This window comes from Beta vulgaris, chromosome 2 (assembly GCF_026745355.1).
Source record: "Beta vulgaris subsp. vulgaris cultivar EL10 chromosome 2, EL10.2, whole genome shotgun sequence".
In the NCBI taxonomy this organism is placed as follows: domain Eukaryota; kingdom Viridiplantae; phylum Streptophyta; class Magnoliopsida; order Caryophyllales; family Amaranthaceae; genus Beta; species Beta vulgaris.
This window is the reverse complement of record NC_079203.1, coordinates 55500338-55514211: the sequence shown is the minus strand read 5'-3', so window position 1 is coordinate 55514211 and position 13874 is coordinate 55500338. Positions and strand designations below refer to the sequence as shown.

Below are 13874 nucleotides of genomic sequence, written 5' to 3'. Positions count from 1 at the left end.
TGTAACTGTATCAGTATCACAGGAGAAGTCCGAGAACACATTCTAGTGTAATTGTAGAGCCTTGCATCGGAGTGTACGGATAAGGCACAAAACATGATGTGCCTGTTTTTATTACAAACCAGTAACAACTATACTGTAGTCCATCCTCAAGATTAATATAACTAGCATACATATGACTACTTACCAAAATATAAAAACTTGATGCTAAAATCTAACAATGATACGAACAGGCACAATAATCTTTTAATATCACCCTACCTGCCCGTCTCCAACAATCAACCCACCCGCCCGCCTTCATGTTCATGTACAAAGAATTAATCTCAATGCACATTCGTTTGTTGTGACAGGCCGAGGGGAACGAAAGTCGCATTGCCCATCGTTTCGCATCCTGTGCACGTCGACAACTGCTCATTCACCTCTTCTCTCATTAGTGTTCACACACCAGCATGCAGACACAATGAAGTCGGTAGCTATGCACTTGAAAAACATTTCTATCTCAAGTGACGAAAGAAAATTTGACGATGAACTCCTTAGCTAAGACATGATCTACCTACTCTACCCCTAACTTTTTCATGAGAAAACCCCACCCCAAATTGTTCTTTGGTCCTGCGCTAACTATCTTAAAGAATATCTACATATTATCTGCAACTCCTATAATCTTAAAGACATGCCAAAAAAAAGTTCATAAAGCAACATTATTTGATAATAGGACGATGATGCACTTTCCTTTGTCCTTACTGAGTAAAAGGGTCCACTTTCATAATATCCGACCCTTTGATTTTTCATTAGCCACCTTATCTTAATAATGTGCAATCTTCTATTTTCCACATGATAATTTGTAAAATTCAAAAGGGTCCCTCTTAGTATACTATAACAACCCTGTTTATTGGATAAGGAAATGGCTAAGAAAAAAAATCTGAGAAGTAGGAAAAGAAAGCTCAACTCTGCATCACACAGAACTAATCTAAAAGAAGAATAAAGTTCAAATATTTCCTATGAAGATATTTTTCGTGCGATATGCCGATATGTCCCCACATCAGCACATCACCATATTAGTTGACAAGAGAGATACTTATGCACACAAAAGTCTAAATCTTCTATTGATTTTGGGTGATCCATATCATACAAGTTTTTGTGAAATGTTGAGAACAGATTGCTGAACACTCAGTTGACAGGAAATTGATCTACTTAAAATTATAAACCCCTTTTTTTTGTGGGATCAACTATCGTATATGGTACATGGTAAATCGAACCAAATAATAAAAATGGTAACTAATTAAGCTATGCAGAACAAATATCAATAGTGGCAAGATGAAGTTGCATATCACCAAAACCAGGTATTTCGGCTATCAACAGCTTTCATAGAAGTGGAAACCAAAGGCATTCTCCCAAACTCATCAACGAACCTGTTAACGCATTCACTTCGTTTCTGGCTGTGACCTCCCAAGCTACTGATTCCTGTAGAACCGATTTCAAATATCTTGCCTGCAAAAGGTAACCACATGGTTACTATTGTTAGATGCAAAGCTTACAGAACTAACATGCAACAACACAACACGAGAAAAAACAGGAGTCAGAAGCAGATGACTCTATATAGTAGGATACTCAACATGTACCATGGAACAGACAGGTTCCACCACTCAAAAGGACTAGTAAATAGACCAAGATATATTACTAACAGTTGCAGCCCATTGGTAGATAGTAATAAATGGTGGTAAGAATATAGTAATTTTCGACATACATGGTAATCCTTGTCTATCTCCATATAGCTCTTTTCTTCCTGTAGTTCCATTACCACTTTAGACGTGGCATAAATATTCACAATACCACGTATTCGGAAATGAAATGAAATTTCATCACCACAAGCATAAAACATTGACAAAGGACACCTCTAAAAATCACATAAATATTCATTACCAATACCACCATTTATAATTAGCTACCAAAACTCCAAAAGTGCTATAAGAGTATAAATTACCAATACCACGAATTCACATAAATATTCATTACCAATGCCACCATTTATAATTAGCTACCAAAAGTGCTATAAGAGTATGATTGTTTGGCTGTATTGTAGTTAGCTTAGTTTTAAGGCATATCCGTAAATTCACAATGTTGGGTTCCACAAACCATAGGTCTCTACTTTGCTAACTAACATTTAGCCAAACAAAGTCCTAGTACTAAAGTATTAGTAGAAAACACTCTTTATATGAAAAGTAAACACTCGAGCAGACAGTGTAAACATTGTCATTCATACTAACATGCATTTTCAGAAATAGAAACCCCTGAATGGGGTAAACATATTTCTAAAAGACAAAAGACAAATCTACCACCTGAATAAACTGACCTATGGATTAGGTACAGAGAAAATGATATTGTCATTGTTCCTTATTCTACACTCCCATTATTCTGTCCAAATAATATATTGTCATTTATGGTCTTACATGTATTTGTTTTCCTTTTATTATTGAGGATGAGTTTGTTTAGAGAAGAATGGCGATAGATTCGTCGGAGTTTCAGGGTATGCATAGTCCAACATCTGTACCTAAGTCTGGAGCCTGACCTTGGACTTCAGGGTGTAGACACGATGCACAAGCATCAAGTTCTACTAACTCCATTCTAGAGCTACCACTCAACATGCTTCGTTTTGACTCTGCCAAATCAATCTATGCTCTGAGATAATTCACATATAAAAGCAGGGGCTAACTAGCTACTAGGACCTATATCTGCTTAAAAAATTCTCAGTTCACTAAAGCAGCAAATCAATTCCTTCCTTCCGATAAATACACAGCAGCGCCACTTTATTTTTCAAAATACTTCAATTGGTACAGGCAAGGAATAGGCCAATTCAGTAGCTTTTTGTTCAATTTCTCGTGGAGTCAAATTCTTATCAGTACGAGTCAAAGGAATCGGCAATTTCCCCTACCCTATCTAATTGGAACCCTGTTCAGTCACTTCAGACCTTCAAAAATTTATAGCAGCAAAATTTGCCGAACAAGCTCATTTGAGGACGCATCAAGGGGATGTTTTCATGTATCTCACAGTGTCCAAGATATTCTTGTCAATCACTGGCACTGGCTCACTGCTTCCTTATTTTGTACAGTAACTGAAAATGGTATGTCAACTTCAAACATTAATCATGAGCAGTACTGTCGAATCATGGATGAAACAAATTTAATATTTTAACTAAGATGAGCGTTCACAATATGACGGCCTAAGCCGACCAAATTCTATCAAATTTACGCCCAATATCATTAGTAGTCACCATCCACAGAACAGTTGCTTGTAAATAACTCATTCAATATCCCATACACAAGTAACACAACCATCCAAACTTTGCTCTCAAACTGTCGTATGAAAGCCCTGCTCAACAATACTATTCAAGTTCACTGGTGACAAGCAATAGTCTAATATGTGTTACAATTCCGCAACAGAATGTAATGGCTTCATGTGATCGCAAAACAGGCTACTGTATAACTCATATGAATCTAGTCATCAGCAGCACAATTGCACGTTATACGACCACAAGATGAATTTCAATCATGTAGTACCAGTACGAACAGCTACATTAATTCATGTACGCAATAGAAACATATATGACAGTAACCACATGATAGAATGAGAAATTGATGCAATAATCGATGGAATAAAGTATCAAGAAGCTAAGAATTAGATGGTAACATATATCAGAAGGTTATTTATTGAGAATTGATAACAGTTATCTTCAAGTAAAGTTAGCTTCAGTGCAGAAGGTGATTTGAAGTCTAGTATATGATTAAGGATGCACTTCATCCCCGTTAGAATAATATTCGGATAATGCACTTTATATGATCAGTTATTAAGTGCATCCCAAAGCTGGAATCTAATGATCATTCAGAAGATTATATCAATCAGTGTGAAATATTGGATGACGCACATATAATACTGAGGCGATTATAATTTAGTGAAATTCGGATAATACACATACACATGCATAAATCTGGAATTTCGCCTAAGCTGGGCTTCAGTGCTCTAGACATTAATGATCATTAATCAGCATTATTAAGTGCATCCTAAATCTGGAATTCCATTTGACCAAGTGCATTACTTGTGTATGGGATGAATTTCGCCTAAAGGAGAGGAAAAATTCTCGTGACTTGAAGTCTGTTTGTGTTTAGTTACAACCAGTGTGTTGTATTTCTGATTGTAATCATCATTAGTGTGTATATTTTCTAACAATGAAAAGATATTCACCTTCAACCCAAACAGGAGGAGCACCAGTTGCATTTGCAACAAGAAACGACATTGCAATATCTTCACAATTCCTGCATAACCATTTCAAAAATATAAGTCAAGAGTCACGCCAACACTTTCAGCAACTGAACAAGTATTAGGCAAATCAACCAGCCAGGCTGTACCAGAGGGGATAATAATTCTTAGACCAGCTACTATCCAGAACCCCCAATATTACCTGTTCCGAGCAACATATTCTCTAAGGGATGCTGGCACCTCATTCGTGTACATTGCCAGATACTTTTTGTGGAAAAAAGCTGCCTTGGATAATACCATACTATAGGTACCCATCCACCAAACAGACCACCAACCTCCATAAGCATAGTAATTCCTATTGCCTCTCTGTAGATAAATTTTACAGTTAGCAAATTATAAGAAAATACCATTATTTTTGTAGTTGTACACTTGTACTGATGGCATCCACGATATGACACACAGAAACACATGTAAAGAAGGAAAGAACTCACTAAACAGTGAACAAAACTTTTAAGAGCACCACACCTAGTAGATTGCAGATCGGCTTTAAATCATCAACATAACGTTTGTGCAAGAATTAGAATACTTTGTAAACACATGGATAAAAAGAAAGATGAGCACTCGACTATATGTTTGAGGAATAGTATAGAACACAGAGGCAAAAGCGGAGACCAGATAGGCAGATACTATGCTAAGTTCTAAATTTCATGAACTACAACGATATAAAGAAATATACACATGCCCATGACTGGATTATTTCTCATAAACATGTGGAGGGTTTGACTATTTAGCATAACTATGTAAACAAAGAGCTCATGAAGCTAGGAGGTATAAGATGATTTATCACACTCTCTTCTTGCAACTTTCCCCCTTAATGTAAGGACGAAGGGGAAGAGGAACAAACTCGCAAGTGTAGAGCAAAGACATAGCTATGCTTGTTCTCAAACATGTGGAGAGAACATGAGAACATTGCATCATGACATAGGCCAGATAAGATAAAGCTCAAAGATGTTATATCAGGCCTTGCACACACAGAAGGTAATAAAGTCCAATACGCCTTGCACTGTTGCACGCAAAGAAGATAACTGGACTCACAAGATTAAAGGGGAAAGGAGATAGAGAAATACATACGGAATGATCCAACCAATGCATGCGTGGCACAAATCCGACCATTGTTTCAGGAGCACTCAGCCATACACTAAATGCAAGTTCAACAGATGAACAAGGAAATATGACATCATCATCGATTGAGAAAACCACATCTGTCTTCAAATCCTTGATTTCTTTAAATCTATTGTTCAAACTATCTTCTTTATTAATATCGAATTTCAATTCAATCTCTCTTCCATTATTTGAATTTTTCCGCACAGCACGCTCTAAAGTATGAATAAGAGACTTTGATGGAGGATCGGGCTCACTCCATACGATGTGTATAGAGTCCAGTCCAAGACATGTTGCATAGTGAGAGATGGATTTTTTCAAAAGATCATTTCTCTTCCAGGTATTAATTAATAGTGTATATCCCTTCCTGCAGTAACAGACACCAGTCAGATACCTATTACCTGCCAGCACCAACCAGAGTGCATCAAAAGATTTACTAAATGTGATACCATATGCTAGTGAAGCTATATAAATTTTCCAGGAATGACCAATCAAATGACTTCACAATTTCCTGAGCCTTCACAGATTGATGTTGGCAGTTACAAATATATACCCCGTGACATACAGTGAACCAATAAACCAGGGCTCACATATCTCTCAATTAGTTATCTCTCAAATAGATATCAACTGTTAAGATAAGTTAATATGGTATAATATCTTGCAATATATTCCTCACTTCGCAGTAGTAGAATCAACCCCTATGGCTACCTCCTCATGGTAATTAAGACGACCAGCATGCTAAGATAACTACCAAAAGCAACCATAACTAACAGCACCTAGCAATTCCATTATTATAATAAAAATAATTCTATATTAAATTCCATTATATGTCATAATCATCAATTGCTGTTCTATATACCAAACCAAGGGCGTTATCATACTGGTTTTTTATACTTAATTGTTGTAGTATTCTATTTTTGCATCCATGTCTTACACATTAATGCCTCCAAAAGGAAACCTACCAATCCTCTCATAAATCTTGAGACTATATGCGCTCAAAGACTAGCCAATGACCCTTCTTAAATTGATTAATTAAGTATGTTAAGTAGTCAAGGATAAGACACTAGCAAGTGTAGTTTCGACCGCTATTGTTGCTAATCATAGAGTTGTAGGTGAAGGTCGCTTCATGACAGCAAATCAGCCTGCTACAACACAACCAACCTTTAAAAAGGCATTACAAATATAAAAGTCCTCATGCTTACATCAGTCTTGACTTTTGTAAAACTCTTGTTCAGCCTGAGAGGGTAGTCCTCTGTATAAGTGTAAATCCAGTATAAAGATAAATTTAAGCACTTATATTGTTCGTTGGAAATAGGATACTCTTATATTTCTTCTGAAGTGGCCATATTAAAGCATCTACTTAGCTAGAAGGATTATCATGCCCTCACTCTCAACACAACATCAAACATGCTACTGGCTGTCAAACAAACAAAAGAACACAATAATGAGCATATCAATCATGGGGAACATGTTCTAAGTTCATAGAAAGATTTATATATCTCATCACCCAATTCATGTAAATATAGGGAAGCAGAATTTTCTTAGTAAGAGCTTTCCTGCTAACAGTCAGGTGACTAAAAGTTGACATTTAGTGCTCTCATGTCTGAAGTATGGATCTTGCATAGATTCAAAAAAATCATCGGTTCCTGTACCAGCTGTTGGCAAGTGCCGAAACATTAAACGGTCCATTGTTGACCAAGAGAATGATTAACAAAATAGAAACTTTTATTTCAGATCAGCCTAATAAGCTCAGCTACGCTAACCAGGCTTTTCTTAAAAGAGGAGCATAGAGGATATATGTTAATATTCCTACTCCCCGTAACAAACTAATCTTCCTACAAGTGGAGACATATTATGCTTCCTAGTTCCTACTACCATCAATAACATTACTGCAGCTAATAAATCATGGTATAGCACCTATGTCCTTTAAGTCAAGCTCATAGAAAGATTTCAAGACATAGTGCTTCTATTGTGCTGAGTAGATATATACTTTGAAGTACCCAATCACATGCCCTATTCATTCTGATATGGTTCTTAGGCTATATTCCTACACAGTGCAAATTGAATAGCAATTTGCCGAACAAAGAAACTTCTACTGTGTCCTATACTACTCATACTGAAACTCCGAAATTTAGGAGTTAAGATGTTTTTGGGGTGTTTTATATGACTCATAGAACTTTCAACTAAAACTCATATGAAATGAAGTTTGTAAAAAAAGTAAAAGGATCAGATTATGATTTTGTGCAGCAGAATATGCTTTGTGTTCTCCATTATATAAAAGATTTCTTGTCTGCTAACAAGCTTTGTGTTCTTTATTATATAAAAGTTTTCTTGTCTCCTAACAACCTTATCAGAAACAAAAACCGATAACTAATCCTTATTAGGCCTATGACTCAGAGCTGTAAAGGCATTGGTAGCATGTAATAGATTATGCTACCGATTGAATATTCCAGTTGATGTGATGTTTCATATTGTGTGCTCATTTGCTGATGCAAGCAAAAAAAATTTGTTAACCATTTTGTTTCAGATACTTGAGATTGAGTTGAGTTGCAAGCAATAGTTTTGTTCAGAATAATGCAACCCATTATCGCAATCAAATCAAAGATCGAGTCATGCTACTTTTAGTAGACTTGAAGTCTTTGAACACAGCCCATGTATATCATATTCTGTTGTATCTGGCTAGCAAAATAAGTGACTTGTCCAAGAGCAAAGTTTGTTGAACTCCCTATATCCTGACTTCTTTAGCTTTTAAAATAATAATTATTAATACTTGGAACCTTACTAAGTTCCAAGTAGAGGTGAGTAGAGATTCTTTCTCCCTCCTCATCCACTTCCCAATCCTTCCTAGCGTTTACTCACCCACGCAAAAGGAAAAAATTACAAGAAACAAAGAAAAGAAAAGGGAGGACGAGTTTATAAGACCTAAATTTACTGGCGAAGTTACATAATTATTGCCTCTCATGGAGTTGCTCATCTTTCTACTTGCATAAACTCCAGCGAAATGAAAAGGTAAAATAAAAGCATAAACACTTGCATAAACTATCTCTACCTTTAAGGTTTCAAGTTGGTCTCCCTTTTTCCTTTAAAGAAATTCCATCCTAGTACTGCCTATCTCGTCAAAAAAGTTTCTAGAGATCTTCTAGCTGACAAAGTACCATATGAGATACCCTTTCACAAAATTCATATGGTCACCACAAAAGGAAGACTTTTGCCGTTCCTTACTATTACAAGAAAAATATACTGAGCTACAGTCAATGACAGGCATCTTGAACTCAAAGAAAAACGAGCAAAATTATTCGAAGCATCTAAGAAAAGACAATTGGCACTTATCATTAAAGGTCATATCAGAGCGATGTGTTATAGGGAGGAAGTGCATAATTCGAAAAAAAAAAAAAATCTAATTCAGCACCACATAACGATAAATTTACCGCCAAAGTTGCCAATTCTATACATTGCCTATCCTTTATCTTGAAAAAGGTTCCAAGCTTCTAAATCATTTAGCTCACCAAATTTCTCTCTAATTCTTCAGACTCTGTGAAGACATCTAACCCTATCATTTAAATCAGCACTCTTTGTCTTACAAGCATATTCCAATTCCTATGCTCATGTTACAAACAATTCAACAGCAATTTACATCACCGTGTGATGATATATATGCTTTGTTGGCTGGATTACTAGAGCAGTATACAAAAATAGGGCAGGTTTGCATATTGCTATTTGTATACTTTAAAAAAAAAATGAAGCTCAACCACAATTGGGTGTGATATAATTCTCATGGCAACAAACCTCCCTAAATGTCGGTCGGAGTAGGTGCCCGTATTGCACATTTTTGCACTTGGCTAGTTTTGTTATGATATTGAATCACAAACTCCACAAAATTGAACTATTTGTTCAAACATATAATCTCTAATTTACCTAAATTCAATCAGAAACTGATTATGCGATTTTACAAATTTATATTACATAAGGATCTTTAGAGGATATTAAACAAGAGGAGTGAATATCCAAGTATAATGCATATGCCTTCTTCATGCAAAATTTTAGTATATATGTTATTGGCACTATATCTATATACCAATATTTTGCCAACAATATTTTACATACTTATGAGTCAAAGTGTCAAACCCCCCTACATTTATATAATAATATAATAAATTCACCTTGTTTAGATTAACCCCTTCGACTTCTTTTTCTCTGTCACATTCTCTCTTAGATATTCTTGTTGATCTCATCATAGCTGTAGAAAATCCACCAAAACTCAAACGCCTTCTCGATACCTACTATCTTTGCTACTCCCAGCCGTACTGCTAGGGGTGAAAGTTATTCGGGTAAAATCTGAAATCCAATCCAATCTGAATTATTAATTCGGATTGGATTTTGATTGTGATATTTGAAAAAAAATGGCTTTTCGGATCGGATTGGATTAAGGGTAATTGAATCCAAAAATCCAATATAACCGAATAGTAATATGCCTTGTATTATGTATCTGGATTGAGCTTAAATGCTTAATTTTTTTAAAAAATAAAAAAAGCCTAGTTCATAGCCCGGTAGGCGTAGCACTCAACCCTTCCCCTAAAACCCTAACAGCACTTGATTCCTCATTTCCTAAATCTACTACTAGGTTGTTGTGCTTAATTTATTTCATCGAAAAACTAGAGTTCTAAAAAATCAGATTTTCGAATCAGATCCCATCTAGAGTATGAAAATTAAGATTGGATTGGATCGGATTCAAACTCTAATTGGTTTGGGTTCAGATTGAAAAATTGAAATCCAAATTTTGTTCGAATTGGATTGGATTGGATTAGGCCTTAATACAAATCGTACACCGAACTTTCACCCCTATGTACGGCTCTATCTACTATTCCATCTCTTCCTCTCCTCACTGGCTACCACATTTGTGAACCTTGCACACACTTTTCGTGCGAATTACAGGTTTCAATAGCACCAGAGCTCAAGTGTGACTATCACGCATTTCATCCATTACAGTTCATGAAGGATAAGGGTAGAAGATGTTTAGATTGGTGATTCAACCTACCTATGTCAGCAGTAAAGAACAAGTTGTAAATGTCTGACAATAATATTTTCAGTTAAACAGCATTCCAAATTATTGTTCAAACTCAGAGTTACAGTAAGCCCTCACTATCTTATCAAGGAGGACCATAATTCATAAGGGTTATTAAGGTCAATTTTAGTACGATCCTAACACTTCTTGCTCATCGTGCACTTAATCTCCTCTTGTCTTTCAATTTAAGCTTTCTCTAAACTCATCGATGGTGCAAAAGTCCTCCACTCCGATTTTGCTTGACCTAACAATTAACTCCTCAAAAGCTTCATAGTCCATCGACAACGAATAACAGGTTTCAACTTTCAATAGCATATTCTATATCGATTTGGCACTATTTTAACCTATCAAATTATGATGCTAAAAAATGAAAACTCTTTTCTAAAAAAACTCAAACTCTCTTTAGTTCTTTGTCACCTTGCATAAAAAATTAAACTTAGGAGTAAACTAAAGCAACAACTTTACTACTATCAGAAAACACACCTTTTCACAACTTTCTTCAAGTAGGCATCACAATTCAAAAGTATCACATATATCACTTACTTTCATAATAACTTCAAAATCAACACACAATCACACACAAAAGGAAACTCTTAATTTATATAATTACTTAACTTCACATTCTAAAACACAACTATATCAACCAATTTCCATATAAAGCAACAAAAATCTACCATCACATACTCCATAACATAAACAATCACTAAACGTACTACAACAAATAGTCATCAAAAGTTATACAAAAACATACAATTGTGAAATCAACGAACCTGTGAAAAGCCGATCGATCAACGAAATCATAATGCTGTCACAACTCAAAAGTATCACAAATAACACTTACTTTCCTAATAACTTCAAAATCAGCACACAATCACACACAAAAGAAAACTCTTAATTACATAATTACTGAACTTCATTTTCTAAATCACAACTATAACAACCAAAATTCCACATAAAGCAACAAAATCTACCATCACATGCTCCATAACACAAACAATCACTAAACGTACAACAAAAGTACTTCAAAAACATATAATTGCGAAATCAACGAACCTTTGAAAAGCAGATTGATCAACAAAATCATAATGTTGTTTCAATTGAACGGAGGTAGAAGCTCGAACGAATAACAAAATCAAAGTGAGAAAGATGCAAATTCCGAGCAATAATTTGATTTTAACGGATCCAACGGCAGTAATAGCGAGTTGCCGAAATCTCTGAACAGCTCGCCGACTCACAGGCGAACCTCTCATCGCCACCATAACGAGTCGTCGTCGCAGAAACTCGGAATCTCAGTAAGCATGGCGGAAAATTCAGTGTTGAGTTAACTCGTCGGCGAAATCGCCGGAAATTCTCATCGGAGAAAAATTATCGCCGCCGGGGAAAATATCGTCGCCGGAGAAGATGAAGGGAAGAAATTAGGGTTAAATTGATAGAATTTTGGAAGAGTAAAACGACGTCGTTGTTAATTAGATTCAAAGCGTAAAAATACAAAGTTTTGCGTTTGAATTGGAGTAGGAGAGAGCGGTTTATATGATAGTGGAAGCTGTTTTTTTTTTTTTTTGTCTGAGGTCATATGATTGTGAAAGTGTGATAGGGTACAAGTAGTTGGTAGGCTGTTGAATTTTCTTGTTCAACGGTTTGATTTTTCAAAAGTGGGCTTGATGTAATAACACTATTATTTGTTTTTAGATAACCTTAACATTAGTGATGGTTGAGTCGTCGTAATTGATAGATCTTGAAGTTTGAGGGTTTATAGTGATTCTAAACTAATTACTAGATTTTCGATTTTTCATGATTATACTTATTTTGACCACCTTAAAAATTTCATAACATGTTCAAAAAAGTTAATATTTATACTCTCCATAAAAATTCTAAGGTGGTCACTCACAAATAAATATGACCATGAAAATTCAGTGATCTGGAATGAATTTGAAGTTTAGAGTTTGAATCTTTAATCATGCTAACCTATTAGATTCGCATGATCATATAGAATATAACCACCATAATTTCGTCCTAAAATTTAAAAATTGTCGGTGTTATTTTCGTAAAACAAACCCCTAGCTAATAGGAAAATGACAATTATTTAACCAATGGTCAGACCTTGAAATCTAATCCATAAAGAAATACATCACTTAATTATGATGTATGTTGGGACTAATAAATCAAATCAATTCACGAAACAAGACTGACTTATAGATGACTTTGTATGTATTTTATAATGAGAAACAATAGGTGATAGCTTATTGACATCATCTTCAAATTTCATGGGATCGTTTCTCACCTTTTGCAAGAGGAATTTCTATTTTCCCTACTCCTTGCAAAGGTCGTTTTTAGCTTACCTATATGTGAATATAGTTTATAGTAATGGTAATATACTCCCTCCGTTTCCTAAAGATCTTCCCTCTTTCCGTTTAAGGGTGTTTCCAAAAGATCTTCCCACTTTTGCTTTATTCCTTATTTGGCAAAACAAATTTCCCTATTTACCCTCTCATGTCACTATCATATATATGGTCCACCATTACATTATTAATTCAATTTTATTCCCTTTCTCTCTCCTACTTTTAACCCTTTTATTTGTTTATTTATCTTACCCCCTTCCTCTCTCCTACTTTACTCACACCATGCCCCACACAACTTGATTTTCCTTGGTATCTGTAGGAACAGTAAGTGGGAAGATCTTTAGGAAACGGAGGGAGTATCAAATAATCAAAGGCTACCAATTGGCCACCACCATTCATGAAGATATGTTGTATTATATGGATATACTTACACATTATAAGAATATGTTTATTTCAAAAAAAAATTAGGTTTCAATAAATGGAACCAATCACCTACTCCTTTCTTCTTGTTTGGTTTAATAATCCTCATCAATCTATTTTCATTAACACAAAATTCATTTCGCCTACTCATTTTCAGCTACCTTTCTTCCGCCTTCAAGTAAATGACTTATATTTCATAAATCATGATTTGAATTAAACACATAAAAACAGATAATAATTTTCTATTCTTGTTTAACTACTCTATAATTATCGCATCCCTTTCCACTTAATATATTAAACAAAACAAGCATTAGTACTAATGTACTATCAATCATCTATTTAAGTCCACCAAGTACAATTTCTAATACTCCTACCTCCATAAGGTTTTATAAGCACCTAAACAGTAAACACCATGTAAATTGTAATGCACATGAGAAATCAACTCCCTTTAGTCCTTCATTTTCGTCATTTACTTTATATTTTTATTTATTGGGTGGTTGTTGTCTAGGCATTGATTTATTGGTCTACTATGAAATCTAGCGCTTTCATGTTAATGAGCTTGTTAAGTTTCAAGGGTATCTTAGGGCAGTTCCCTCTAGGTTTCCTTGGGAGGGCGGTTCTGGGCGATTGCTTGGCAGTTCCTC

At 35.2% G+C, this 13874-nt stretch overlaps 1 protein-coding gene across 3 annotated transcripts; it reads right to left on the bottom strand.

Annotated features, from left to right (window-relative positions):
- Positions 1–74: 74 nt before the first annotated feature.
- On the bottom strand, positions 75–12114 carry LOC104903558 (glycosylinositol phosphorylceramide mannosyl transferase 1). 3 transcript variants are annotated; one of them, XR_002039349.3, is made up of 6 exons: positions 11525–12114; positions 5380–5776; positions 4451–4614; positions 4234–4304; positions 2927–3106; positions 1355–1485 (listed from the first exon to the last, which is right to left on the bottom strand). XR_002039349.3 is itself a non-coding variant. In XM_010691608.4 (5 exons), the coding sequence occupies exons 1-5, from the start codon at positions 11728–11730 to the stop codon at positions 1325–1327; spliced, it is 999 nt and encodes a 332-aa protein (XP_010689910.1). In that variant the 5' UTR covers positions 11731–12100; the 3' UTR covers positions 75–1324. The 3 variants fall into 3 exon arrangements, 2 of the variants coding, with proteins under 2 accessions (XP_010689910.1, XP_048495585.1); XM_010691608.4 differs by lacking the exon at positions 2927–3106 and having other exon boundaries at positions 75–1485; positions 11525–12100; XM_048639628.2 differs by lacking the exon at positions 2927–3106 and having other exon boundaries at positions 75–1485; positions 5380–5810; positions 11525–11701.
- Between the last annotated feature and the right edge of the window lie 1760 nt (positions 12115–13874).